Here is a 27,973-nt window from a genome sequence, read left to right on the forward strand (position 1 = left end):
CCTGCGTGTTCAGGTCTGTATTTATGTGGCGCTGTGCAGTGGTGACGTAAGCCTAGCCGACAAGCCAATCGCAGCTGCGTTCTGCTGAAAGGCCCGAGAACGGACCAATAGGAACGGGGATGGGCGTGGCTTAAACGCGATTGGGGGCTTTCGGTTGGTGAGATGTCTCCACGGCAACCCCGGCCGCGACAGACAGCGAATTCAGTGCAGCGGTGTGAAAATCAAGCTCACCCAGGACGTCGTGTGACGTTTAGCTGCCATTCAGTGGCGGGAAAAGGGTGAGTTCGATTATTTCATCTGGAAATCTCTGTCAAGATGTGACGAGAAATGTGCGAAAAATACGATTTTTTTTTGTCAAAAAACTAAAGTATTCGTCCATTTTGATAGATATCCCTCCTACAGACCCTGTAAATGGACCAATAGCAGTGTTAAAATGAAGTAAAATACTGCTTAAGAGAAGTATTAACGGCTAAATATACTGAAAATATGAACCTTAAAATGACCCGAAAATCAGTTGCACTTCCGGTTCCCTCATCTTGAAGTCAATGGGTATTTTGAATAGTTTTTTTCAGTTAAATGCCTGAGGGGTCGTCAGATGATTAGGATTGGGAGGGGGAGAGAAGAAAACAACTTTTCTGGACTTTTGGAGGGTTTAATCTCTGGACGTATACAAACTTTCATCACTTGGTGGTACGGAGAGTTATTTCCTCTCACACAGGTGCAGAACATACAAGCTAGCTGGTCGTAGCCTTTGTAGCCGACTGTGCCGCGAGAATCAACAACACAAAAAGAAAAGAAAGTTCCTTGTAGCAGCTTTAATGTTGAAATTCACAGACCAGAGCCACAAACTCTTTCGTCAAATAAAGTGATTTTTAATTCTGATTCTGAGTTTCAGGAAAGGGACAAGGTAACTGTAGGTACAATGACGATTATGATTAAAAAATAAATAGAAAATAATGGCAATTACAATGTGTTACAAAATATGTGGAATAGTTTACATATTAAAAAACTTTTTTTCTAGCAAATTTGCAGTTAAATAGTTCATAATTTTTTTTCCAAATATAACATTAATGTGTTGCTCAATTGGCAAAGAACATTATTTCTTCGTGTGTTTCCGTGTCTGACCGGTCGGAAAATCATCTGTAGAAAAAAACGTCAGCTTTAAAAAGTGGTATTAAGAATAATTTCTGCGTCTTTAACTGCATTACTGGATGTCAGCTGACTTTTCTGTCATACATGCTTTTGTACGACCTCAGATGATTTTTTTTTTTTTTTTATACAATTGCTTTATAATTTTCTAACATACAGTATGTATACAGTGCCAACAATGATCCATTATCCAACTAATAACATTAAAATGACCATGATTAACAATTCATTTGATACACACACGTTCTCTAATGAAAACAGCTGATTATACAGTACATGAACCCGTGTCATGATGGGTTACACATGAAAAACATACTAATAGCTTTCAAATGGCAGAAAATGCCATGACACACAGCTGTACTCATTTACAGTATGCTTGAAAAAACCCTCGAAAGAGGGTGAAAACCAACAGAGGAAAGGAAAGATGGGAGTTTTTATATTCTTCACAGTGCTGAAGGACGTCGGAGACACAATGAACCTCAGCGCTCTCCCAACTTCATGTATAAAAAAAATGTCTATTGTACATTTTTATTTTTTCCTTCTTTAAAACGTGAGGTCACTCTTGGATTCTTTTACTTCGTCTTCTGGAACAAATGTGACCACTTTTAACTGCCCTTATCTTACATCATTATGTATTAAAGGAAACCGTTCACCCAAAAATGAAAATTCAGTCATTATCTGATGGAAAGTTTGGTGAAGTTTCGTCGTCCACAAAACATTTCTGCAGCTTCGTAGCAAAACAGTGATGCAGCGTTCTCCTAAACAACTGAAGTAGCTGGAGACTTGTTTTAACACTCGTTTGGTTTAATCCAGGTCTCCGGAAGCCCCCAAATTAATTTGTAAAGACCTTGTTTACACCGTCGACATACAAAACTTCGCCTGACTTTCCATCAACATGTGGGTGAGTAAATAAATAGAAATTCATTTTTTGGGTGAACTGTTCTTCAAAGGATAATTCTCGTGAAATTATGTATTTCTATTATTGTCAAAAAAATCCCATGTAAAATCAAAATCAACACTTGATGCATCTACTAACAAAGAGCTCCACCGTTTTCCAAAAACTATTAAAAACGCATCAATAAGCCACACTGACTACGTTTACATTCACACTAATTTCCCCCTATTATTCAGAATGTGACGATATTATGAATATAGGTCATGTAACAACATATTCAGTTTGTATATTACAAATGTAGAATTTTCTGATTAAGTCATGTAGATGTTGATATTAGCCAGACTTTTGTGCATGTAAACGTAGTCGCTGTTGTGCTGCATGACATGTTCCTTCAACACACAAGCTGCAATTGATTTTGATTTAATCCTGCTGCTGAAAATATTCACTAAAGCACCAAATGTGGATTAATCCACCGCTGCAAATAGTCCCCAACAAATGCACATTTTGCTCCTGTTTGAGTAACGTTTGATGAAAACTACAATGACCAGCTGATTAGGAAATTATTGAACACTTTTTATGAAGTCTAATTATAATGAAAGTATAACCTTTTTGAGAGAACCAATACGCTGGGAGCGGACGGCAGAAACACAATGTTGGTTTCGTTGTTTGTTTTTTTTCCATGGGAGTTGTTGACAAAAAGAAATATGTAGAATATCACGAGCCTTAACCTTAATGCAGTGGTTCCCAAACTTACATCAGAGAGGTGAAAGTAAAGCACGGACAAGTCTGTAAAAGTACATTTAAAGCAGACGATAAATAAACAAACCCGGCACAGCGGTTAAAATATTATGAGAAGAGATTTTACAGCTCTGCAACAGTAAAACAATGATAATCATTACATATGTTGTCACAACGATCATGAGGTAAAGAGTAGAAATATGGTGTTTGTGCTGCAAAGTAATCCACCAGGAACGTGCGAGTGTGTGTGTGCTCGTTAAACAACAGAAAACGTTTGGGAACCAGAGCATTAATGGGTCCATAAACACATCCCAGCATGCATCATCCTCCACTTGAGCTCATAAAATCTATAAATTAAATAGCGTATATTTAAATCCTTCAGCCTGTGGTTTGTGCTATAGTTTTAAATGCTGGTCTGCAGAGTCAGTGCCTATAGACAGTGTTCACATGTGAAAGTGTTCCCTCCTCTTCATGTAGACTGCACTGAATGAGTGTCACAGTACAGCTGGACACTTCAAAAAAAGATAGAGATACACAAAAACACACTCGCAATTATCCACACACTCACTCACACACACACACACTCACTCGCACACATAAACACACACACACAAAGTAGTGGGTGCCAACAGAGACGGTGCTGTCTTCAACCAATGAGGGCAGGGCTACAGCGGACAGAGGAGCGGAGGCTGGACTGGAAGATGACCGTTGTTAAAGTCGTCAGTTGTTCTCGAACAGGGACAGCAGGTCGTCGCTGCTGTTGTTGGGGAGGTCGGGGGGGCCGAGGTACGACAGCAGCTCGTCGGGGTTCGTCAGCTCAGGAAGAAGCTTAATGACCGACAGAGAGAAGAAAGAAAGAGAAATTAAATTACACAAAAAAAATCAGTCTGGATCTCCCAGAATAAACCTCATTAACTTTTATTATATTGTAATGTTACTAATGTTGCTAGCTAGTGTTGGCAACATTAACATTAGATAGTGTTAGCAATGTGGAACTTGGATGGAGGATGTGCCCCCATTAGTTTTTAATAATATAGTAATAATAAAGCAAGTTTCTTAACAAAGTTACAACGTGCTTTACAAAAGAAAATAAAACCAGACGCGACAGATAAAATGAGAACAAAAGACACGAACATGGAGGAATTAAAAACAATAAAAATGAATACGATTAAATTAAAAAATTATAAAAATAGTGGCGTGGATCTGGTGTTTTTGTCTCACTTTCTTTAAAATTGTGAGACTGCGTCTTTAAAAATCTTGATGGAAGAAATCTGGCATATTTAGGTGGCTGGTATCAATGAAATAGTACAAAAGGAGGACTGTTGGGCCTCGGTGGAGGTATGCGCTCTACTGAGTGGTATTCTAGTTAGGTGTGCTATGAAATGTTTATGACAGGTTATGTTGTCTTGGTTAACGTCGAGTTGTCATAACAAAGACATCTGAGACAATGAGATAACAAGTGAAGATGAATGACACCTGAGAACAACAGTCACAAACATTCATAAAGACGTCTTTATGTTCATGACAGTTGTTACGTCCCTCACATGAACATCCCTACAGTCAAGTCCTGTTAACGTTGCACACTCTTATATAACTGAACACACGATCAACAGTCATCCACTCACATCGAGTGCATGATCTGCTCCCTCTCCTCCAGGTGCTCCCGGCCCTCCCAGACCGAAGGAGCCTTCGCTCTGCAGCCGGGAATTCTGGGCGTTGGTGTTCCGCTGCGGCAGTGGACTGCCTGCGTCACCGAGACTCTGATTACCGTGAACGCCTGAACTGTGCTGCTGGAGGACGTTATGGGCGTGCTCGATTCGGCCAGGATGAGGTGTCTGATGGCGAAGGGAGAGAAAAACACGAACGAGAGGAGAATCTTTATTTTACGGCCATAAAAATGACAAATTGACAGCAGGTGAACACCGAACACATCTCTTTTCTTAAGAGGCAGAGCAGCAGAAGTGTGTGACAGTAGACGAGGACAAACACTTTATTCTTCCTCTTAAAACCTTCAGCAGACAGCAGAGCAGCTGCCTGCGACAGGTGGTGTGTGGTTTAGTGGCTCGGCATGTGAGTGAATATATTCTGAGTCAGTGCTGTCTACTTCAGGTTCGGTTAAAGGCTCTTAACTGAGCTCACAAGCCAGAAGGAAAAGACAGTCAGTGTTACGTAACGGCGGCACACAGTTAGTCCTCCAGGCACAAACCAGGGTCATCATAGTTTTATATTAGGTTTTATTTGTATTTCATTATTCATTTTGGTGTTCAGTTTAGTTTCCAGAGTAGGTTTGCTCGTTTCATTTTTGTTTCTGAATTATTTTATGATAATATTAGTCTGGGGCGAGATTTAAAGGTGTAATTTGTAAGACATGGGCAGCCTTCGAAGGCAGCTCCAAAACTATAGCTGCCTTCGAAGCAGCAGTTAGCGGTTATGCTGCCCACTACACTCTTTGCTGTAGCAACTAGCTGCTGTTAGCAAGTAGCTCAGTTAGCCGTGGAGCTAAGTGGCCATACTTAAGCCAACTTAACCTACAGTTGAAATAAATTGTTTTGGAATACATTTTAATATATTCATCATCTTTTAATAAGAAGTGCTGTGTGGTTTACTACAGCCGCATGTAACATTAAACATGTAAAAGACCCAACAATAATGTTAAAACAATAATGAATAATATTCAAGATAAAAGAGCTCTGGTGTCACCAGATATCTGACTCAGATTGGACCTGAAAATAGTGGATCCATCTCTAATTTTAACTACCTCACATTCAGGCAGTGTGTGCCTCAGCTTGAGTTGCGTAACAGATACCTTTAACTCTGAGTCTGCGTGTGAAGCAAGCTCATGCAGCAGATCCTTCTTGTCTGGTCTATTCATACTGATGCTCACTCAATCATTAAGAAAAAAAAAAAGTCCTGAGTGAGCCGAAGAGAAAAGATGCTCATCACTGTGGCCCGAGGCTACACCAAGAAAAGGACAGGAATGTATGTATGCGCCTGTGTGTTTGCTCATACATGTGTTATGTAACAATGGGGTATTTCAAAGGTGTCTAACCTGCTCAGGCTGGTAGGAGAGCGGAGGCGGTGGTCCGGACGAGGCGTACTCTCCCAGTGTCGGGGTGCCGGGAGTGTTGGGGAAGTCTGTGAATGCTGTTTGGCTGGAGAATCCCTGGCTCCCTATGAGACCAAAAGAAAACATTTATTACTTCCAGTCAGCAAATAAAAACAGGTCAGTGTTGACTGACTTTGTTTTCTCTTATGTAACAGTGAGCAGAGCGGCGAGGAGAGAAAGAGGCTTCCGGCTGTAAGAGGACATATGCAGGGGGATGGGACTCACAGGTCTTTGCTCTGCTGCCTGAAATACTGTTCTGGGTCACCGCCCATCTAAGAGCTGATGACCCTTTTAACTGAGCCACAAAGTCTGATTGTGTACAGTATGTGTGCATGTTACACACATTACATACAGAACCAGTCGAGAGTGCTTACACCAGGTTTATGAATATCTTCTATACCTCAAAACACCAGAAAAAGTCAAAATTTTCTCTCTTACATTGAATATCCAAGATTTTTTTTTTTCTTTAGGGGTGCCACGATTCTCCAAATCCATAATTCGATTAAATGTTTTATTTAAAATTTTCTTCAGCACTGATGGCTCTGCTATTGTACGACTAACCCCCGGTGTCCACCGGGCTCGTCGCGGCCACGATACAGTTGCCGGAGCTGATCGTGGCCGTTCTGGACAACGCTCGTGTTTCCACCGTCTGCACCACGTCACGTCACGTTTCAGCAGCGTGGTGGCTGAGTCTATTTTTGAGAGAAGTGGACTGCAGCGTGTAAATCTGCACAGAGCAGATCGAGCCAGACATTTTTTATGAGGTGCACTTGAACACACCACGACGTTCCTGTCGGTGCATATACATCGGTATATACTTTTGCCGTACAAAGCACAGTAGATTTCAGAGTTTAAGACGTGCACCTGAATGCACCATGAAGTTCCTACGAGTGTGAGATTAACCTACAGAGATCAACGACTCATGAAACAAAGCAGAGATGCTCAGCAAAGAATTTTATCAAATTACTTTCGATACAAACTGTGGCGGAGAGTCTCACGAGATTTACTCGATTTACTTGCCCTCATTTGGAGCTTGGCGGACTCTGTTCCCCACATATTCTTTTAACTACATTTACAGTAGAAACTGCACTACAGAAAACGAGGCACATTATGTATCTGCGATTGAGGAGCTGACATCTGGAAAACAAGATTTCAGGACGTCTCTGCAGCACAACAGTACTTCATTATGATGATTATGATATTTTACACATTTCATCTTTATCAATAAATTGCAGTTTGGATATTGGTTTTGCACTCGGCCATATTACGATTTCGGTAATATTTTGATGAATTGTGCAGCTCTACTTCAATCTCGCCACTAACTCACACACGGTTTCCCTCCGGAGTGTTGACTCTACCTGGCCTGTTGTAGTCGGGGGTGTTTCTGCCCCCTGCAGTCATACTCTGGTAGGGCGACGACGCCGGACCCAGAGCGGCGATCATCTCCATCACGTTAGGCAGCACCATGTGACTCGGGCTGACTGTTCGGCAGCGTTTCAGGACCGGACCGTCGGGCTCCTCCTTTATGTGCAGGTCTGGTTTGACGGGCACCGGCCTCCAACCACAAACTGGGTCTATGGTGATCTCCTCGTAGTCCGAACTGAGAGGTAGGAAGACAAACGAGGGTTACTGGACATCAAATAGAGGAGTAACTGTCACCATATTTACATGAAATCCACATGTGAACACTTACTTCTGGATGTAGACAAGAATCCCGAGCATGTACTGGTCAACCTCGAGCCCCTCGAGCAGAGCGGTTTTACTGTGAACGACAGGAACAAGCTGCTGGTTACGTTTCACGCTGAGAGCATCTGATTTTAAAACTTGCGATGAGACGTCGATACCGTACGTACTTGCACACCGGACATCTCCAGGTTCCTCTTTCACAGTTAAGCTGCAAATAGGACTCCAGGTCGAAACACTACAAAACAAAGACATCAGTGTGAGAGAATTCATTTGCATGGATGCTGTAGGTGCATGTATACGTGTGTGAGAGAGCGTACCTGTATGTGTCTGCAGTCGTGACCTCTGGCTGGCAGCTGGATTCGTCTGAACGTGATCGGACATTTGAGGGAAACTTTGATTCCCGTCTGCTCGACGCCGTCCTCTCCATTCAGACCGGGGGTCCCGGGGATGGTGCCGCTGCTGAAATTTCTCTTTACTGAAACAAGAAATGATAAAAAAGGAAGCAGAATTACTTTACTGCTGTATTAAAAACACTATTCTGTTGCTCAGAAAAACTCTGAGGATCTTCTTTATTCAGACCAGCTCAGTCTTTCTGGAGTCACATCAGTGGTTCACAAACCTTCCAGACAACGACACCCCTTCATATGCTTTATTTTTTTACATAATCATTTAATACACCCTCTGAGACTTGATCCCATATATCAGTTATTTAGATCAGATGACAGTGACTCACTCTTAGTGATGCAGTGCTCGGCCGGCAGGAGCCTCTTCTTCATCAGTCCCTGCAGGACAGACCTGACAGACGGCCGGTGGACCAGCTGCAACACAAACAGGTGGGACTACGGAGAGAGAGGAGGGACAAAATGTGTTTAAAATGAGATCTCAGTATAAGATATATAAATGTGTTGTACTGTAGGAACCTAAAGCCAGAGAGAGGAGGGAAACTTACACAACAGCAGGCCGTTACTGTGATCTGTACGGTGTTGCGTCCTGGCTGACACACTTGCTTCAGGTACAAGGGCTTGTGGGACGTTTTGTTGTCGCCTCTTTCGATGCACAGAGGAGTCGCGTTGACACTCACCTGAAACAGATACAGAACAAAAAGGTGACGATTTTTCTGACAATCGGTCTTAAAAAATATCAAAACAAGGGAAAGAAAGCCTAAAAACCACATAAACTATTATGATAATAATAATTTAGAAGAAAGAGTCTCATGTCAAAGCTGATGATGCTGACTTACTTGTACTGATGCAGGCCAGTTAGTGTTCATCTGTCTGTCCTCGTGGTGGTAACACTTGAACTGCAGCTCCAGATCAGGCCTGCAGGGGGCGACACAACACAAACCATCAGGGACAGACTGGGTGGGGTTATCAAACATTCCTCATTTGTTTTTCCTCATCTGGTGTTTTTTAAAATCACTCAGGAAGAGGTGTGCTGCTCTGATTTCACACTGAAGCCACATAATATGTTACAGAGGAAGATAACACAATGAAAGACACATTTTATTGATGATTTTGGTGTTGAAACACCAGATTATGTTGAAAATCAAGCGTTTTTCAAGGAGTATATTCAAATTGAAGCATATTCCTGACATAAAGGTTCAAATGAAGCATTTTACAAACTTCCACGACTTTCTGTTTTTTATCTAGGTTTTATTTGTCCGACACAGATAAGAAACAGGAAACAAGGGATATGAGAGTGTGATGGAGCGTCTTTGTACCTCAGCATGAGTGTTTTGTAGACGGAGTCTCTCAGCTGGAAGGCGTGGTTACTGACGGCCAGGTTGTGCTCCAGTCTGAACGGCTCCAACACGATGCCGTCTCGTACTGGGAACGTCAGACGCAGATCGTCGCTGGGGTTACCTGGAAAGGAAAATAGAGGTGACTTTGCAGAGGAACAAAAACTTTACCTACACTTCGACCAAAAGAACGTCCCGTATCTGTACAACAGTGACAGGAGTGAGACAGAGAGTGTGCTTCCTGATGTGTGTTCACTGCAGCGAGTCTCACCTGTGGAGATCTGCTGGGTGTTGATGTTGGGTTTGATGTCCGGTGGAAGGTAGGGGGGTTTTGTGTCCTGGCCTGGGGACAGGTAGGGAGGTATGGACGTCCCAGGTGTCATCGGCGGCGTGGGATTCCCTCCCATCGGAGAGCTGGGATACCCGGGCATCACTCCACCCCGACCTGGCTGAAAGACGACGGATGACGACGAGTGTTTAGAACTTCAGAGTATCTCATTAAACATCAGAAACTATATATTTCTATGTGTGATTACTGACTTTTGACTTTTAAAAAGTGAGTTAAGTGTATATATATGAGTTACCCCGCTCACTGCAGCCTGTGTGAAGGCATTGTATCCTCCAGCTCCTCCAGATGGCAGGCCGCCCTGACCGTTGAACGGCTCTGACTGGAGAACAAAAACAGGAAACAATCAGCTGATGATCCAACGATTATTAAGAATTTCTTTGCTGTTGGTAATTTGAAACAACACCAACAAAGCAGACAGAAAGAGGGCTGCAACGTACAGTCACTTTCATTATCAAATTTGGGATTTGCAGCTTTTTAAGAGGAAAGTACTTTTCAGGCACTTTGAAGGCACCTAAACCAAAAATGTCCTTTGTCATCACATCTTACTTGTTACTATAAATGCAACTGTGAAAAATAAAGTTTACAGATGTCCTTTACATCGACAGCAATGTATATTGTCTTTTTGTTTATTTTAGCAGCCGTTTATATTAACGTTGACTGAATGTCTTCATCGTGATTATTTAATGTTTCCTCATTTCGACACCAGGAGACCAGGGCTGCAACTAACGATTGTTTTCATTGTCAATGATTATTTTCTGGATTCATTGATTAGTTGTTTGTTAAGAAAATGTTAAAAAATGAGGATCAGTGTTTCTCAAATCTCAAGATGTGATTAAATGTCTCGTTTTGTCCACAACCCAAAGATATTTAGTTTGCTGTCACAAAGGAGGAAAGAAAATAGCAAATATTCACATGTAAGAAGCTGGAATCATCAATGTTTGCTTTTTTCTCCCATTAGAGCCTGAGGGGACGCGAGTGTGTTTTGGATGATGTTGTCACTTTCAGGACATTCATTAATGAACAACAGAGCAAAGCCAAAGTCTTAAGCTCTTAAATGGTTTTTATTTCGGCTCCAGAGGCCGAGATATAAAAGGTTTTAGTGAATGTTGACGAGGCTGTCAAGTTTTTCAGAAAACGTTTTAGAATGGATTTTTAATGGTCGCCCTAGCTCTCAATAGGATAATAGATTAACAAAACAGTTGGGGATTCATTTAATGGCTGAAAACTAATTGATTCATTGTTGCAGCGCGACAGGAGACAACAAACAAATATGACAACGGGATTCATTTCAAATATTATAGAATAGTAAGAATATCTGGTTTTCTAGTTTCTGTAGTGATTGATGTAACAGAGTTTATCCAAGCATATTCCTAACCTTGAAAACATGACGATTAAAGTCAAGCATACTTTTAAGACTTTGTACGAACCCTAAATAATTGATATATGTGGATAATCATACATTGATATCAGCCTCATTCATTCAGACTCGGTCAGGCTCTGATCTGTGAAGGTAAACACGGTGGAAGTGATCACCTTGTAATACTGAGGAGGATTGGGCTGACCGGCTCCGGGAGGAAACTGTCCTGGGTTGTGTGATCCAGATGTGTACTGTCCCATGAGGGGCATCCGACTGGTGGGGTAAGAGGGTGAGGGGGCGCATCGCTGCGGTGGACCGGCTGGGTACTGCAGAGGCTGGTTAGGGTACCCGGACATCCCACCAGAGCCGTACTGCTGCACCGGAAAACCCTGGAGAAAGAAAATAAAACAGACACTTACAGACTTACAGTTACTCAACTGTTTGGAGTTTATTGAGAAACACAAGCTACAGAGGCTCGGTTAAAGGAGCAGGTAAAAGTGGAAGAATTATTACAACAGCACAAACACTGACTCACCTAATCTCTTTGTTTACACATATACTGTTACTAGGTGTTACACCTCTTGTCTATTTGATTCTCATTTCTGTTCCTTCCCCTCAACAAAACTGCTCCACATCCAGACCCAAAAAAAGACCTGATGTCCCAGTTATGATGTTGACAAATAATGAACATTAAGCAGAGCCTCTAATGTGGTATTATAGGCCTTTAAGTGAGCCTACATGTTCATTTATGCGAAGCATGTGAAGTAAAAATGGATCGTTTAAGACAGGTTGCAGTGCTTATGTGTTAGCATCAAGCTAACACCACTGACCTCTGAATGAAAAGGCCGTTTGAGCCCCTGCGGTCCCCCTGGATACCCTGCGTGCTGGGGCATCTTCTGAGCCTGGGCAGGGTGGGAAGGATACAAGCCTCCGGTGGTGGGTGGAGGTCCGGGCCTGGAGGAGACCATCCCTGGAGGAGGGCCGCGGGGGCCCGAATGAGACAGGAACTGGGTGCTGTAAGAGGATGCTCCACCCATCTGGGAGGGAAAGGGAAGTACGACAGCAAGGGTAAAAACACAGACATGGTAGCCAAGTCCAGGCCTCATAGAAATCATGATGTAGACGTAGTTGTGGTTTGGCATTGGATTTCTCTGCTTGAACATTAATCCTGGATGCTCCGAACGCATCTTGAAATCTCCTAAAGGAGTCCTTCCCTTCTTTAAGAAAGTCGGTCTAAGAGTTGGACCAAAGATGACCAGAGTGTTTGGTTTGAAAGCAGAAATCTTGGACAGAATTAATCACAGTGTTTTCTAAGCTTCTACACTGACTCTTGTTTTGTAAATGAGCCTATAGAGTAAACAGTCTGGCAAGAGAGAGCGGCGTCAAATTATGTGATGTCTCGGCTGTTAATAAGAGACATGTGGCATGAATCTGTGGAAGCAGCAGAGAACCAGCTTCTGCTTTGCAGCCCTCCCACCGTCCTGCAAACAAACATCACAACTCCAAACCAGCCGGCGTGGATTAAAACTGTAAAAAAACAGTGTGAAGAGCGGTCTTTAACTTTAAAAACTGGGCTTCCATCAGGTATCCTTAGTTGTAGATAGAGACCTGATTTCCAGACAGTCAACAAAACTTTTGCATAAAGTAGTAAAGTCTGCGTTCTGTCACACATTTGGCAGAGCAGATGGTAACGCCACGTTTTGGGATGCGGGGTAAAACATAAATTAAATTAAAGAATGTGATAATTTGCTAATCGTTTATGACACATACTCAATTGAAAACAACACAAAAGATATATGTATTTAATTTTTTACCTCAACAGCTTCGTAGATTTTTGTAAATATTTGCTTATTCTGAATTTGTTGACAGCTACACGTTAAAAACAAGTTGGAGTAGGGGCAACAAAAGATTGTGAAGTGTCTGCGTCTGCACCGGATGTAGTTTTTAAGGAAAAAGACATGAATGAAATGACTCTGGTCTGGTTAGAAGAGGCTCCAGTACACACAGTCACCTGGTAGAGACATTTACCTGTCCATAGCTCAGCTCCTGGTTCTGTTTCTCCTGTATTGCTGCAACAGTTGCCGTAGCAGTGGCAGTTGCTGTGGCAGCGGCGGCAGCAACAGCGGCGGCAGCAGCCTGAGTGAAGTCAGAGGGAGGACGGACGCCCAGACCGGCACCTCCACTGTTACCAGAGTAACTGCACGGGGAAAGACGGGGAGATGAGTGGGCAGCATGAGTGTGTGAGGTTTCGTCATGAGCGTGAGTCAGAGCGGTGGGTGAGAGCAGCCACGCTGACATATGTTGATGATAAACGCCGCAGAAAGAGCCTGAAATAAAACGGCTACATAAAAATACACCGTTCGACTATCAGAGTCATCAGGGAGAGAAATAATGTTGTATGGAAACTGTGAATTCTTCATTCAATAGATGTTAATAATGCTTGGCAGATCTCTGCTGTAAATGGCTCCAATGTGATTTCTTTTTAACCTTTTTTTAAATCTTTATTTCCTGGTTTCTTTGTGTTTTGTCACAGATTTAAAAAAAGGTCCAAACAGAGAACAATGCTCTTCTAGGGAGTCTCCTTTTATGTGTGCCAGATATTCAAGGGCAAAATCAAGTGTAACAGGTACTGAGGCACTGAGATCATTCAGAGTGAGTGTCAAGAACAAGACACAAGTTGTTTTTGAATTTTGTGGATCTCAGTCACAGATTAATTTTTTAGCCCCGCTGGATAACATGGATCTAAAAATGGCAATGTTCCAGGTGGAAATATCTCAACAACTGTAACACTGATTGTCATGAAGTTTGGTTGAAACATTGACCAGTGGAGTCGCATCTAAACCACGCCTGTAGCCGACACTGATAATTTCTGATATTGAAGGTTCTGGCAAAGGTAGAAAACAAGCCTTTCAAACCCGACAGTGGGCTGTGGGATTAAACCATGATGAGTCATATTCGTTTGCAGTCATACTGAAAGTAAAATTCAGTGTTGAATTTGTTCCCAGTTGACACTTAGTGAAAAGGAAACCAGTGTACCTTCCACCGTAGGCTGAGGCGGGGTTGTAAGCAGCGCTGGGACGTCCGTACATGACCGGCTGGCCGTAACCTTTAGAAACAGCCTCTCCGTACGACTGCTGGCCCATGAACTGGGAGCCCATTCCTGGACCCATACCAGGGCTGCCACCGGGCATCATGTGACCACCAGAGCTCTCACCCGGACCCATGTGTCCACCGAACACCTACGTGGGAAACAGAGAGGTGTCAGTGAAACGACAACGTGGGGGGAATAAGTGAAGTAAAGTCAGACGATGGTGGTCGGAGAAACTGATGTTAACACACAAAGACGACACTTTACAGTCAGACTGACTCCGAAAGAGTCACAGTGAAAGTGAAACTGGGACCAAACATGAAGCAACAAGTAGACAAAGAAGTTCATGTTCTCATGTATCCAAGACTGACATCTCTGTTTTATAAACTCAAAGATCCATTAATGAAATGAAATGAATGATGGTTTGTGAAATCAACACAACCAGAAGACTGACAGAATGATCTCGATACGGTTACGAAAATGTAATTTTATATATTATGAAGCTTGTTGGTACTTAAATCAAACAGTCTTTGTTCTGCAGCTCTCCTACATCCTTCCCGGGATAACAAAGTCGATAAAACGCTTCAACTCCTACACTTGTACAACAAATCTGAGAAGCTTGAAACCTTATTTATTAGGATGTAAGAATAACACTGAAAAATGCTCTAGAGGAGGAGTACACTGAGGAGTAAAAGCGTTTTTTCTTTAAAGACTGAGACAAATTTATCAAGCGGCTCACTCCTACTTACAGTGAAGTGTAGGTGTGACCTTTAGCAGCAGCCTTCGACTGTTTATTTACGACTTCGTGAGCTCACATCAGTTGGCTTGATGCGTGGATTTAGCCTACGACTGCTCCATTGATAACTGTCTTCATCATTTTCATTATTATTTTTATGAATTCACAAATATCTCCGTTAACAAATAATTTAATTAAGACCACACTGAAGTTTGGAGGAGGTTGTGCTGGTGATGGAGGAGGTGTTATACAATCGAAGAAAACATCATCACAGACGTTACTTGAGAAATAAATCACACTCAAGTATAAGTTATGGGTACTTTTAACAACACTGGTGTCCACCTGATGAATTTAAGTCCAATATTCACTCTCTTTTAGCTCCGTTTTTTTGTCTCCACCAACTCCTGAGGAAAACATCTGACTCTTTAGCTGCTAAATGCTCCACTATGTTCACCAGCTAGTCTCTTAAGGGCCGTCCACACCAAGAACGATCACTTAACCATAACTGTAAAGATAACAACGTGAGTGTCCACACTGATGGCTGATAAAGTTCTGTAAACTGTAGCGCAGAGTCACGCTGCGGGAAAATGGATATTGATAACCTGTTACTGCTGTTCGTTGTACTTTTGTTGTAACGATACTGGAGTTTCTGCATTTTCAGCAACATCCAAATTAATCTACTTCTGGAGGACGTGGGACTTTATATAAACTATAGCGACGCATTTGTCAACTTGCTGTCAATGAGGAGGGCGAAAAAACACAGCTTGGAGTATCAATACGGCAAAAAATGATCACTGAAACCATTTTAAATATTCAGTATTGATATTTCAATACAAAAAACTCTTCTCCTTGAGAATGGTCGTCTTTTGAAGACATTTTTTATTGTACCTATTGTAACATCAATAATCTTGGCCATCGTTACAGGACATCACAACAAATTTCAGAGATACAAACTTTCATCACCGCCAGAGATAGTTAAAGGTAAAATTATGTTTTTTATCTGTAATTTGCAGTCTAATATACGTTTTATAAACGTTTATTAAGTTGTACCAATATTTAAGAATGAGTTATTAAAGTAGACCATCTAAAAAGTGTCTAGCAGTTAGCTTACATAAAAGAGGTCGGCTACAGTTAGAAACCAACATTATAATCACTCCTGCAACATTATTTTCTAGGAAAAGGTCCCAAAAAAAAATCAAGCTAATGATGTTCCTGTGATTTCAGGTGTATTTTGATTGGCTGTCAGTGTTTCTATCGTTCATCAAATCGCTCTGAAAGTGATGCCAACGATATCGTTCCCCGCTCTTATTGTCGTTATAGTTGTGGTGTCAACAATCTATTTTTACTTATTGTAATAGTTATCGTTCCTGGTGTGGACTTCCCTTTACTGTATCTGTCTGCTGGTTTACAGCTTTTTCTTTGAAAAACAACACCATGACTGCAGTCAGAGTAAACCAAAACAGTAAAGCTGCAGCTGCACAGATAAATAACGAGCTGATACTCGTTATAAAGCCTTGTAAAACAGAGAGGAGCTGCAGATTCAGATGATGATTATTAAAAGAGCAACCATTTTACACTGATACATTATTATAATTAAAAATATAGATTATAATCGCTTTAATTAAATAGAAATATTAAAAGCTTTTTATTTTGAATGTCACTCAAATATAATGCTGTACTTTTACTGTAGCAGTCTGATAAATATGAGCCTTGATTGAATGCATCCAATAATTAAAAAAAACACAAGCATTTTATCTGCCGTTGTTCTGCCTGGTGTCGTATCGTTGCAGCACATAAAACAGGAGGAAATAAAAAAAAACGTCCCTGGGTGCTGAGACATGTGTTACCTGGCTGTGTGTGGGATTGGTCACGCCCCACACTGTGGTTACTACAGAGAGAGATCCTGCGTGCTGATTGGTGCCTGGTTGCCAGGAGACTGGGTCATTTAGGAAGGGGCCGTCAGTGCTGCAGGAGGATATGAAGCTGCGTTACTGGGATGGTTAGGAAAGGTTCAGGAGAGCATTCATCCAGATATCAATAACCGCACAGTGTCACAGAGGATTTGTTATCACTTCCTCATTAAAAACTAAAGTGTCTTTAACACCTGATTCGGGCTGAGCTGTCCTGCAGCAGCGCAGAGACGGTATTGGATAAAAGACTGTCGATATATCATTTACAGCTTGGTGAGCTAACGATTAACCTGAGCATGGTTTATTCATCTGACGGTTGAGGTTACCCTCCGCTTCCTCCTTTTAAACCATTTCCTCGACAGGAAACTACCGCAACAGCATTACTGTCAGACCACATGTGCAGGCAGCATAACTGATGTGTTTTTTGTTTTTTTTACATTTTACTGCCATTTTTCACAAAGAATCATAAGCTTCAGTCGACATTATTTCAAATACACAAGATCTGATTCGACTACTGGTTTGTTCTTTCTCTTTCTTTCCTTCTTATTACAGATCAGCCACATTTTTTTTTTTTCCTGAGGCTGCTTGTCGTGTCAGCGAGCTGGCAACACGTCTCTTTCTTTCATGGCTGTCTGGAGAGAAACAGAGCAGTCAACAGGCTTTGTGGCTGCGCTCAATTAAAGAGTGTTTTTGGCTGGAGTAAACTTAATGGAGATGCATCCAAAGAGGCTGAACAGAGAACGCCCAGCAGTCGATCGCCGTCACAGTTTATAATTGAGGATTTGAAGCTAACCTGTTTGACAACCTGCAGAGAAAACACATTTTTTCTCTCGTTTACAGCTACAAGTTTAGCGGCGACACCACCCATGCCTCTTAAATTTACGCCATTTTGAATTTATAGTTGAATTTATTTCTTCTCCTTTGGCATTTTGCTGCACATTTTCAGTTTTCCTCTTCGCTGTGGAAGAAGAAACAACTTGACTTCACTTTGAACTGTATTTCAGCGCATCACATTCTAGTTTTGTGATCATATTGCACATATTTTACCTCACTGAATATCACTTTTTCCTTCATCTCATGTCATATGAGGTACTCCGCTTACACAAGGCTTAAGGGCTGTCCACGCCGAGAACGGTCACTATAACATTAACTGTGTGAGCGTCCACACTGATGAGCAATAACCTTCTGTAAACGGAGGAACCGGGCTCACGCTGCATGCTCCAGCTGTGTCTGCAGCTTAGAAAAATGGATATTGATAACCTGTTACGGCTGTACATTGTGCAGAGAAACACAAAGAAAACCCCCAGAAGGATATTGCTTCACACAATTCTTAAAATATGAGGAGTTAGGAGAATCTAGCAAGTTAAGTTGTCGTCTAGAGGTTGTTTGATGTTAGAAACTAATATTATTGCAACGTTATTTTGTAGGAAATTGTCCCCAAAAGTGATGTTTCTGTAAATTCAGATGGATTCTGATTGGCTGTCGGTGTTTCTATCGCTCATAAAACCCTCTGAGTGCGATCCAAATGATATTGTTCCTCGCTGTCGTTGTCGTTATTGTTGTGGCAACATATTAATGGTGACAATAATTTATAGTTACAGTTATCATTCTTGGTGTGGACTTGGTGTGTCGACTTTAAATATATCACATTCTAGTTTCGTGATTATCTTATCTATATTACAGCCCCGGTGGATATTATTGAACGATATTTGACTATCCCGCACACATCAGTATCAGCGTTTATGTTTTTCAAGATTATAACGCAAAAAAAGATGCATGGGGTCATTTATGATTTATTAAATTCTTAGTCTATTGTTTCACTGCTCTGGTGTCATTTCATAATAAACTTTAATACATTTTTATTTATATAGCACCTTTAAAAGCAGAGTTTACAAAGTGCTTCGGCAATCAAACAAAAGCAGGAAGCATACATGAAGCATGTGACTTAAACATAACTCGACTCTTCCAGTGAAAAGCTAAAAACATCGGGTCTGTGTGGAGCGATGAGGAGTAACCTTCCTCACATCAACACATGAAACTAAGAGAAACACCATATTTCCATCATGTATTTCCATCGTTTCAGCTTCGTCTGGAGCCCTTTTAATGACGTCACCTCTCCACCAACAGTTTATCCAACTCCTACAGCCGGGCGAACACTGAATTGATCGCTGCTGCCTAATTTTAGAATTGAGATGATCGGTTGTTGCTCTGTGTGTGGTTTGAAGGGGGGGTCACAACGCCTGATTAACTGCCTCAGCGATCAATGATCTGGTTCGAGACGCTAGGATGGATTTTTCTAGCAGCTCTGAATGTCTGTCCGAGCAGTGTCGCTGTCGAAAGGGCCGTTTTAAATCAGCAGTCGGCTTGTTTTAATTACTGCAGGATTATTTTACATGTTGTGGCTAAAACTGTGGCCTTGAATGAGGCTGAACTGAACTGTGATACAAAACAAACCCACTGTAGGAGAGACAGCGTATCGTCTGCGTCTGAAAATCTGCAGCTCCACATTTTTCTTTTTAATTCTTACTTTCAAACCAACAGAGCGATGAAGCCAACCAGAATGACTTCATATGGGTCTTCCTTGGGCGACGTATTGCAAGCAATGAAATGTGAGTTGCAGCTAGCGGCGTGGCAGAGGAGGAGCTGTGTTTTAAAAGGTGCAAATGGAGAAATTTGGAGACTACTGTAGCATGCAGGGTATTTCAAAAATGAGAAAGATTGCAGTTTAGATTGTGGATTGTGATTTCAATAGATCGTGTTATAAATACATTTAAAAAAAATCAATATTCCAGCACACGCCAGGATACAATTGACGCCATTTTTTTTGCATTTACATTGAAAACAAGAAGTGAACTATGCTTTTTCACACATATAAAATAGTGCTGTTGTACCCTGGAGTGCGCTGGTATATTGATTTTTTTTGGCCGACTGTTGTTTGCCGTGTACCGGCTGCACCCAGAAGAGAAACACTGGGGTATCTTCTGTTTTTTTTAAATCTTGATATTAGCTTTTGTCTCTCTTGCTCATCCCTGATTTATCATTTTGATCCATTGTTCTTAAACTGTTGCACAAGTACCACAGGCGGTACATGGAGTCCCTGATATTATACAGATAAGTTCATTTAAAAAAATATAATACTATCAAAATACAGGCAGAAACTGAAATATAATTCAAAATATGTTTTGTCTTGCCTGTAATATTTTTGTTTCAGCCTGCTGCAAAGTCATGTTCATGCATTTCGCACGTAAATACGTCATCCATGATTAGTTACGAGCTATAAACTCCAGCTGCGATGGCAAGATAGTAAACGGAGGTAGACGAAATGTCCAGAAACACAACAAAAGTGGTGCTGCTGAAGCGTCCACGGCACCTGCTAACCGAGCCCTGGTACTTGGACAGCCTAATATTTTTTGAGGCGGTGTAAAAAGTTTCTAGAAACGCTGATTTAGTTGGAAACGTGAAGATTAGGCTCAGTGAAGCCAGGGAGCCCAAAGAGAGCCCGACTCTGATAAAAAGGCCCCGCGGCCCACAACAAACGGTGATAAATACGCCACTGAGCAGAGCAGGTGAGGTGTCACAAGGTTCACCTGAGGACACTGAGCTTAATGTGTGTGTGTTTGTGTGTGTGTGTGTACCTTTGCGGATTGGGCGGCAGGGAGGGTTTCATGGAGTTAAGGTGGTTCATCGGATGAACGGGGGGATCATTCGAGAGCCCCCACTGTCCACAGGAGGCAGCCCTGAGGGGGGACGAAGACACACACGTAGAGAGACGGTTACTCAGAGCTCATTTACTGCACAGCAACAATTTATCATCACTATAGCCCACACTGTGTGCACAAAGACACAGTGCCCTCCCACTCAGAGCCACTCACTTTAATCTGTGTGTGTGAGTGTGTGTGTGTGTGTGTGTGTGTGTGGACTGTGCACATCAAAACGTTAGCCTATCACTGACTGCTGTAGCTCTGATACCTCTCAAAGGAGGGGGAGGGGTGCTGGGAGCTAAATTTAGCTTGCTGATTTCAAAAGGAATTTAAGAGAACAGAGATGTGAAGAGGCAGACTCTTCTCTCAGCAGCAGCACGTCGACACACACCACACACACAACAATCATCTTTGAATTGGCTCATTTAATAAAACCCCTGCATGTTGATCTGCCACTTTCCCTCCTTCAACACCAGATGTTTTCACTGTTCTCCTCACATTCCTCATCCTCGTCCTCCTGCCTCCCCGCTAATGATTTTCTTTATCTGACGGTTTCCAACTGACATTTCTAATTTTCCAACATCACAGCCTCCAACATCCTCCTCCACCACCACCACCCCCTCCTCGTGTCTTCTCTTCTCTTTGGTTTCCTTTTTGCACTTTGCAGATTTGGGTCAGACGCCCCACATCTTGTGTAGGAGGAGGCGTGGAGGGGGGGGTTTTTTTGTTCAGATCACATGACCGTTGTACCTGATTTCCCTCCTATCAAAAGGCAGCGGCATCCTCCAGACGGCACCTTTTAACTTCCATCACAGCTCAGCAGGCAAACCACACAAAGAGAGGGGAACATGTAAGATGTCTGTCTCTATCAGACGTTCGAGCCGAACACCAGCAGCACAGACTGTGTACCTGCTGTGGGATGATTGAGACACGCTGTTCTTTCTCTCGCTGTCTCTTTGCCTCTTCTGACCTCAACTTCCTGAACTTTTCTCTTTACCAGCAGCTCCTCCTCTTCGTCCAACTGTCTCTTCTCGTCCTTTTTCCCTCCGACCTCTGAGCTGCTGCCGTCACACTGACAGACAAAAAACACCCGAGGCACTCGATCAACCCTCAACTGACCCTCTGAACCACCACCGCTGCCGCCGCCACGATGTTTCGTTTGGACCGTTTTCAGCTTTTTGTGCAAAAGCAGATGAGACAGATGAACAGTTGTAGTTCTGCAACTAAATTATTTTCATTGTGGATTAATCCGATTACTTTCTTGATTATTCGATTAGTTGTTTGGCCTATAAAATGTCAGAAAATGTCGATCAATATCAAATGTCTTGTTTTGTCCACAACCCAAAGATATTCAGTTTACGATCACAGAGGAGGAAAGAAACCAGAAAATATTTCACATTTAAGAAAGCTTTAACTTTTCTTCCCCCTTATGTTACTTAAATCGATAATTAATCGATTATCAAAAAAGCTGCCAATAAATTTAATAATTGACAACTTATATATTAATAAGTGCCGCTTTAATAGTCAGGTCTATAAATGAAATAAATGCCTCTTACAGTCCAAAATCCAAAGTGAATCAGTTTACTACGTCTCTCAAGGTCTTTATTAGTTATTATGACCTTTCTTTCAAGTCTATGAAATATCGAAAATATAATTTCTGAGTCTAAGGTGACATCTTTTCATCTTTTGTATCGCCCGACCAAGAGATTAAATGCAAAAAGGTTTTCAGTGTACAGAGCTCGATCAGAGTGAAGCAGAAAAATTCTCACATTTGGACATTTGAAAGGCTCGAACCAGCAAACATTTTTCTTGTGAAACGACTAAAACGATGAATCACATGTAAAATAGTTGCCGAGTCATTGTCTGCTGATGAACTATATGAGCAACAAAGTCAAAAATGTAAAAAATGTACTGCGTCCAGCTGCTCAAACGTGAATATTTTCTCGTTTTCTTTGTTTTCTAGGGTAGTAAAGATTACAGTTTAGGGAAAATACAGTTGGAGTAAAACAATTAATCAAGGAAATAATCCTGAGATTAACTGATAAAGAAACTAAGTGTTACTTGCCAACAGGGCTGGGTAACAAACCTCAATACTTTTTTTAATTTTGACAGTTTTACACCTCTTAATTTTAGGAATTCACTGATCTGATCTCAACAGTTCATGCCTTCGTTGTTACTTTGTCAATGCCACTGGAAGTTATTTATTTAAAACAAGCTGCATTTACTCAATTTACTTAATGTTTTTATTATCATCTCAGTGAGTTAAAGTAAAGTAGCTGTCGTACAGGTTTCATTTGGGGGTAAAGAGTTAGTAGTTTCAACCAAGAGATGCCGAGTTTAGGTATCAGAATCAGGAGAGAGATAATCGAACAGGAGCATCCCGACTTTATTTAAACAAAGTTTCTCGCAGGCCCTCAGACGAGACTAAAATGTCAGAGCTGTGGCTTCTTATATAAAAAATATAACAAGTGTTTTGTAGATGAACATGTTTATTTTGAATGTTGTCATCACATCAGCCTCTTCATCTTGATCTCAGACCTTAACCGTACTGTAAGACAGCAGCTTACACACTTATCAACACTAATCCAAACACACTGTGGTCTCTGGACATCAGTTTAAAGCTGCCGTTACATTCGGAGCTACAATCAAATTCAATTAACCTGATAATCAATTTTAAGTCTTGACTAACAGCTATTAATGTTCAAGTATGTATGAAGTGCTCGAGGGGAGGAGAGGTTGGCAGCTAGTCAGTAAAGATGATTAAATACTCCCTCTGCTACTTAATCAAATAAAAAATAAACACACTTTACATAATTTATCAGCTGCCAGTCGCTCTGAGCCGCACCATCAAACACTCGGACCGCAGCGACACCACTTCACTCCAGTGGTGGAAAGTAGAGCGCATCTGACTAAGTACTGTGTGTTTAAATTTCAATTTTGAGCTACTTTATACTTCTATTCCACCACATTTTAAAAAGGGAAACACTGTACTTTTTACTTCACTATACAGCTTTAGTTACTAGTTACTGCACCAAATATATATTTACATATAAAATTTGAGCAGAAACAATTAATTGATTTGTAATCGATGCAAGATTAAAACTATTTTGATAACTGATTCACCTTTTAAGTCATTTTTTGTGAAATATTGCAAAGTTGTAGTTGAAAAATTAAGAAACAAGCTAAAGTTATGAACAGAACGCTGCGAAATAACAGTTTTCACATTATGACGTCCGTGTGTTGTGTTGCAGCTACAGGTGTATCTGCTGAAGTTAGCGTGCTAATCAGCTACCTGGGCCAGATCGCTAGCTGCACGGCTAACTGAGCTAACTACATAAAGCCAGCTACGTTTAGCAGCAGGTAGCGGTTACTCTGGTGATACGCAACCCCTTGTTTGGTGGCCAATTCTTACATATTGCACCTTTAAAAGTGAGGTTTTGCTGTTTTATCGTGGCTTAAATTACAGTAAACCGAATAATTTTGAGGTTTGACAATAAGTAGGAAAAATATGCATCGTGAAGACGAGCCTGACCAATATTATCGGCCCGTATCGGCCTTTCCAAGATACACTGGGATCTGCGTATATGTCGCCCAAATTGCGTTTGATAACCACATTTGAGGGATTATTAGGGAAAAAATGTGTGAATATTGGCCGATTTACTGATCGGTATCGGCCCCAAAACTCCTTTCTCATCATTTTCTGTATTTTAACACACTAACCAATCAATCGATTAATAAAGGAAATAATCAGCAGGTTAATCTATAAGAAATGCCATCCTCAAATGTCTTAAGATATTCAGTTTATTGTCACAGAGGAGGAAAGAAACGAGAATATATTCACATTTAAGAAGCTGGAATCAGAGAATTATGACTATTTTTATTTCTTAAAAAGATTATTCAACCTGATTCATCGATTATGAAAACAGTTACCGATTAATTTAACATTTAACAACTAATCGATGAATTGTGGCAACACAAACTACATCCTCTGAAATGACCCGACAGCTGAATCAACATCTCTCTGAAACAGATTTATTACAAGACTGTTGTGTCAGCATGTAGCGGCATCATGTTCATTGTGATCTGATCTACCCGTTATTGTCTCCATCATTGACTGATCAATCATTTGATCTCATAAAATGTTAATATCACATAAAACAGACAAAAGCAGCAAACCTGCACAACTGAGAAACTATAACAAAGAAAGGTTTTATTTTTGCTTGAAAAATGACTCAAACAATCAAGATATTTGCCATAAATCTTCTGCAAATCCACCAAATCAACTACACGCTTCATCAGCGACTCCTTCAGCTCTACTGTACTATTTAACACCGGCTCACACACTTAGCAGGTAAAGTGTTTTGACACGGAAGAGAGGAAAACACTCGCTTGCTTGTTATTACGAGAACACACCTTTTTACAATCCTGTCAGCTCGGGTTAATGTCGGTGAAATGAAAAGCATTTTTTCTGAATAAGTTAATCAGTGATGAAGGCCACTGGCTGCTGGTTGAAATCATACTGTACAATACACGCGCTTAACCGGTCGATCTGCGGAGCACCTGCCTTTAATAAAGCACTAATTAAGAGTCTCAATGGGATCTGAGAGATTACCGATTAATAGCCTCTTAAATACAGAAGAGCAGCAGTCGGTACGGCGATAAAAAGACAAGATATTATTAAAACTGTCTCGCGCTGACAAAAGCCAAAGCTGTGCAGGAGGGATCTGGAGGACCTGTTGGATGTTGTCATATACAGTGTGTGCTGGCTGGTGTTAAGTGTGGTGAGGAGTTTGTTGTGTGTTACAGGTGCTTCATTGGCGTTATCAGGATCAAGGTCTGGGTCAATGAATAGGTTGATACTATTAATACCCTCCTTTACGTCACTTTACTGCAGATATCTATAAAGCGACGAGGAATACAAGGAAACATCTTATAGTGAAAAAGAAAGATGCTTTAAAAAAATGTCCTATTTGTAAGAAAGTTGATTTTTGAGTGGCTTTGGGATGGCGAATGTGACGAGTCGGGAATGAGAATCAAAAATCAATCTGTTTATCTGTGTTTTTCTGTCCGATTGCTGAAAATAAATTAATTTAAAAATGCGAAAACAAAAAAAAACATTTGAGGACGTCATCTTAGGCTTTGGGAAACACTGATCAACATATATTTTCTGACACTTCATAGACCAAACAACTAATCAATGAACCAAGAAAATAATCCACAGATCATTTAACACTTGCAGCCGTAGACCTGAATACTTCTTGCAACGTTTAGTGGTGTAAAATGTACAATTTTACAAGTATAAAGTCAGGATAGACCAATTAACAGCTGATTATCGGGCCAGATATTTTTCTTTCCGATTGCCAATAACATCAATTAATTCAAAAATGCAAAACTTTGGCTCTGATACAGCATCCTCTGTCCGTCTGAAGTCACCAGTCTCTGTGGTCTCATCAATGTCCTGCCTACAGGACCCCATGAGGGGGTACGAGAGGGGCAAATCAGCAATCGGACCTATAACTAATAAATTATTGAGAATTCATACATTTTCTAGCCTTTACAGCACCAGCAGCCCAGGACACTCACAGATAAGTTGTGCGTTATGCTACGTGTCCACAGGATCTGTCAATCTGAGGCCTCACATTCATCGTCTACGTCAGCAGCCGTGCAATGCAGACGTAGATTCGTAGCGTAGCTTTTCCCACATTCGCATGAAACTGAGGTCTAGGCTACTTTAAAGGGATAGTTCGGGTCTTTTCGTACAACATCCGCATTCCTAGGCGCAGGCAGAATGTAGTGCCAAAGGAAAAGGCAACGGAGAGCACCAAAAATACAGCGTGCGCTTTATTTACCCACCTTAAATATATGTTTTTAAGGTCGGCAGCGAGATGACACTGACTGGGGATAAGTGCCTCATACAACCCTACAACAAAAGACCCAGACTGTCACTTTAAGCAAATCAGGACAGTCCAGCGCGACTGCAAAACTAGCCGAGTTACAATAAAGACAGTTTCTGCAACTGCATCGCTTCGTTCTCGCCTTAAATGTCTTCAGAAACACACTTCAGTGAGCTGTTTTTGTGATATAAGAGAAAGTTATTATCAGTGCAGAATCGCCGTATCGCGATATTATCGTTATCTTGGGCGACGCATCGTGAATCGTATCGTATCGTGAGCTACTCTGCGATTCCCGCTCCCGATCGACACTTAATAATCTGAATCTGCAAAGCAATTATTAACTAAAGTTATCAAACAAATGTAGAGGAGTGGAAGTGTAAAGTAGCGGAAAATGGAAATACTACAAGCACCCCAAAATTGTACTTGAGTGAACTGTACTTACATTCCAGCTGATTATCGGTTTCAAATATCGATTATCGGTCGCCGCGGTTACAAATATCGGCACGCGTATCGCTTCACTCTGCAGCTTCGGTCTCTCCTCCACCTTCTTTATCTGCCTTTTCATGTAAACACTGACCCCGACTAACTCAGCCGGGCTGCGAGCCAAGGCGACATGTTATTGTACCCATGATACATCCAGGAAGTCATGGTCGGGGAGGGAAAACAAGGCACTGGAGTACAAACCCATGCATATTTATTTATTTATTTATTTATTTATTTTCTTAAACTCCAGATCATTTTTGTGTAAAAAAAAAAACACAATCTCTTTTTTTTCCATGATGTGGCTTTGCTCATCTTGTTGATGAGATGATGCTCAAGACCAATGCAAATCATGCAAATCTCTACCTGCAACAACACAAAACACACAAGAGGAAGAGGGAAAGACATGCAGCAGACCAGAACAAAGCGTTTTGAGCAGTGTGTGTCTGCTGTGGAGGGAGTGCAGCCTCTCTGTTGCCCATCATCATCACTAAAATATGAGAATAGCAGATGTTTTTCTTTCACCTACCTGACTGACTGACTGACTGACTGACTGATAACGTCCAGCTTTTTGCAGTTCACCCGCAAAAAAAAACAAAAAACACGAGAATAACAAGGAAGTGGGAGAGAGAATTAAGTCCTGGTTTTTTTTGTTGTTGTTGTTGTTGTTGGTATCTTTAGCTTTAACTTTGAATTGTCTGCGGTTGTCTTGTTAGTGGCAGCGGAGGTCTGGAGGCTGCGGAGGGTCTTTAACACACCGTTAGCCGCTCAAAGCTACTTAGCTCACGTTAAGTTTGTTTTAACATTTAACGTGGAAATACCGAGCCACACGGCGACGCGGAGGGCTAGCCGAAGAGCTAACGATGAGTAAAAAAAATGCCGTGTGTAAGGGGAGCTTACCTTGTTGCCTGCTCCGGCTGCTGCCAGACGACGAGCCGCTTCGGTTGTGGACAGTTAAGCTAGCTAGCATTAGCCGAGCTAGCTCGCTAGCTAGCTAGTGTCGCAGTCGGGCTAACAAGACGAGGCTGCCTGATAGCCGCGCTGTCAGAGGCTGTTAATAATATATTTAACGTCGGCTCCTTTCTTTTTTTTAACACATCCCAGACTGTTTTGAGGAGTAAGTACCCTATTTAACACTTTAAATAT

At 41.5% G+C, this 27,973-nt stretch overlaps 1 protein-coding gene across 1 annotated transcript; it reads right to left on the reverse strand.

The window, feature by feature from the left end:
• Positions 1 to 800: 800 nt before the first annotated feature.
• zmiz2 (zinc finger, MIZ-type containing 2) lies at positions 801 to 27,973 on the reverse strand. Its single transcript, XM_073478083.1, has 20 exons — positions 27,728 to 27,973; positions 20,388 to 20,489; positions 16,690 to 16,807; positions 14,055 to 14,257; positions 13,047 to 13,215; positions 11,849 to 12,055; positions 11,195 to 11,407; positions 9,897 to 9,980; positions 9,584 to 9,761; positions 9,295 to 9,436; positions 8,815 to 8,893; positions 8,524 to 8,655; positions 8,308 to 8,413; positions 7,892 to 8,049; positions 7,742 to 7,809; positions 7,582 to 7,650; positions 7,247 to 7,488; positions 5,832 to 5,953; positions 4,408 to 4,617; positions 801 to 3,610 (listed from the first exon to the last, which is right to left on the reverse strand). Exons 2-20 carry the CDS (start codon positions 20,435 to 20,437, stop codon positions 3,503 to 3,505), a joined length of 2,658 nt encoding a protein of 885 aa, XP_073334184.1. The 5' UTR covers positions 20,438 to 20,489; positions 27,728 to 27,973; the 3' UTR covers positions 801 to 3,502.

This window comes from Pagrus major, chromosome 12, assembly GCF_040436345.1.
Source record: "Pagrus major chromosome 12, Pma_NU_1.0".
In the NCBI taxonomy this organism is placed as follows: Eukaryota; Metazoa; Chordata; class Actinopteri; order Spariformes; family Sparidae; genus Pagrus; species Pagrus major.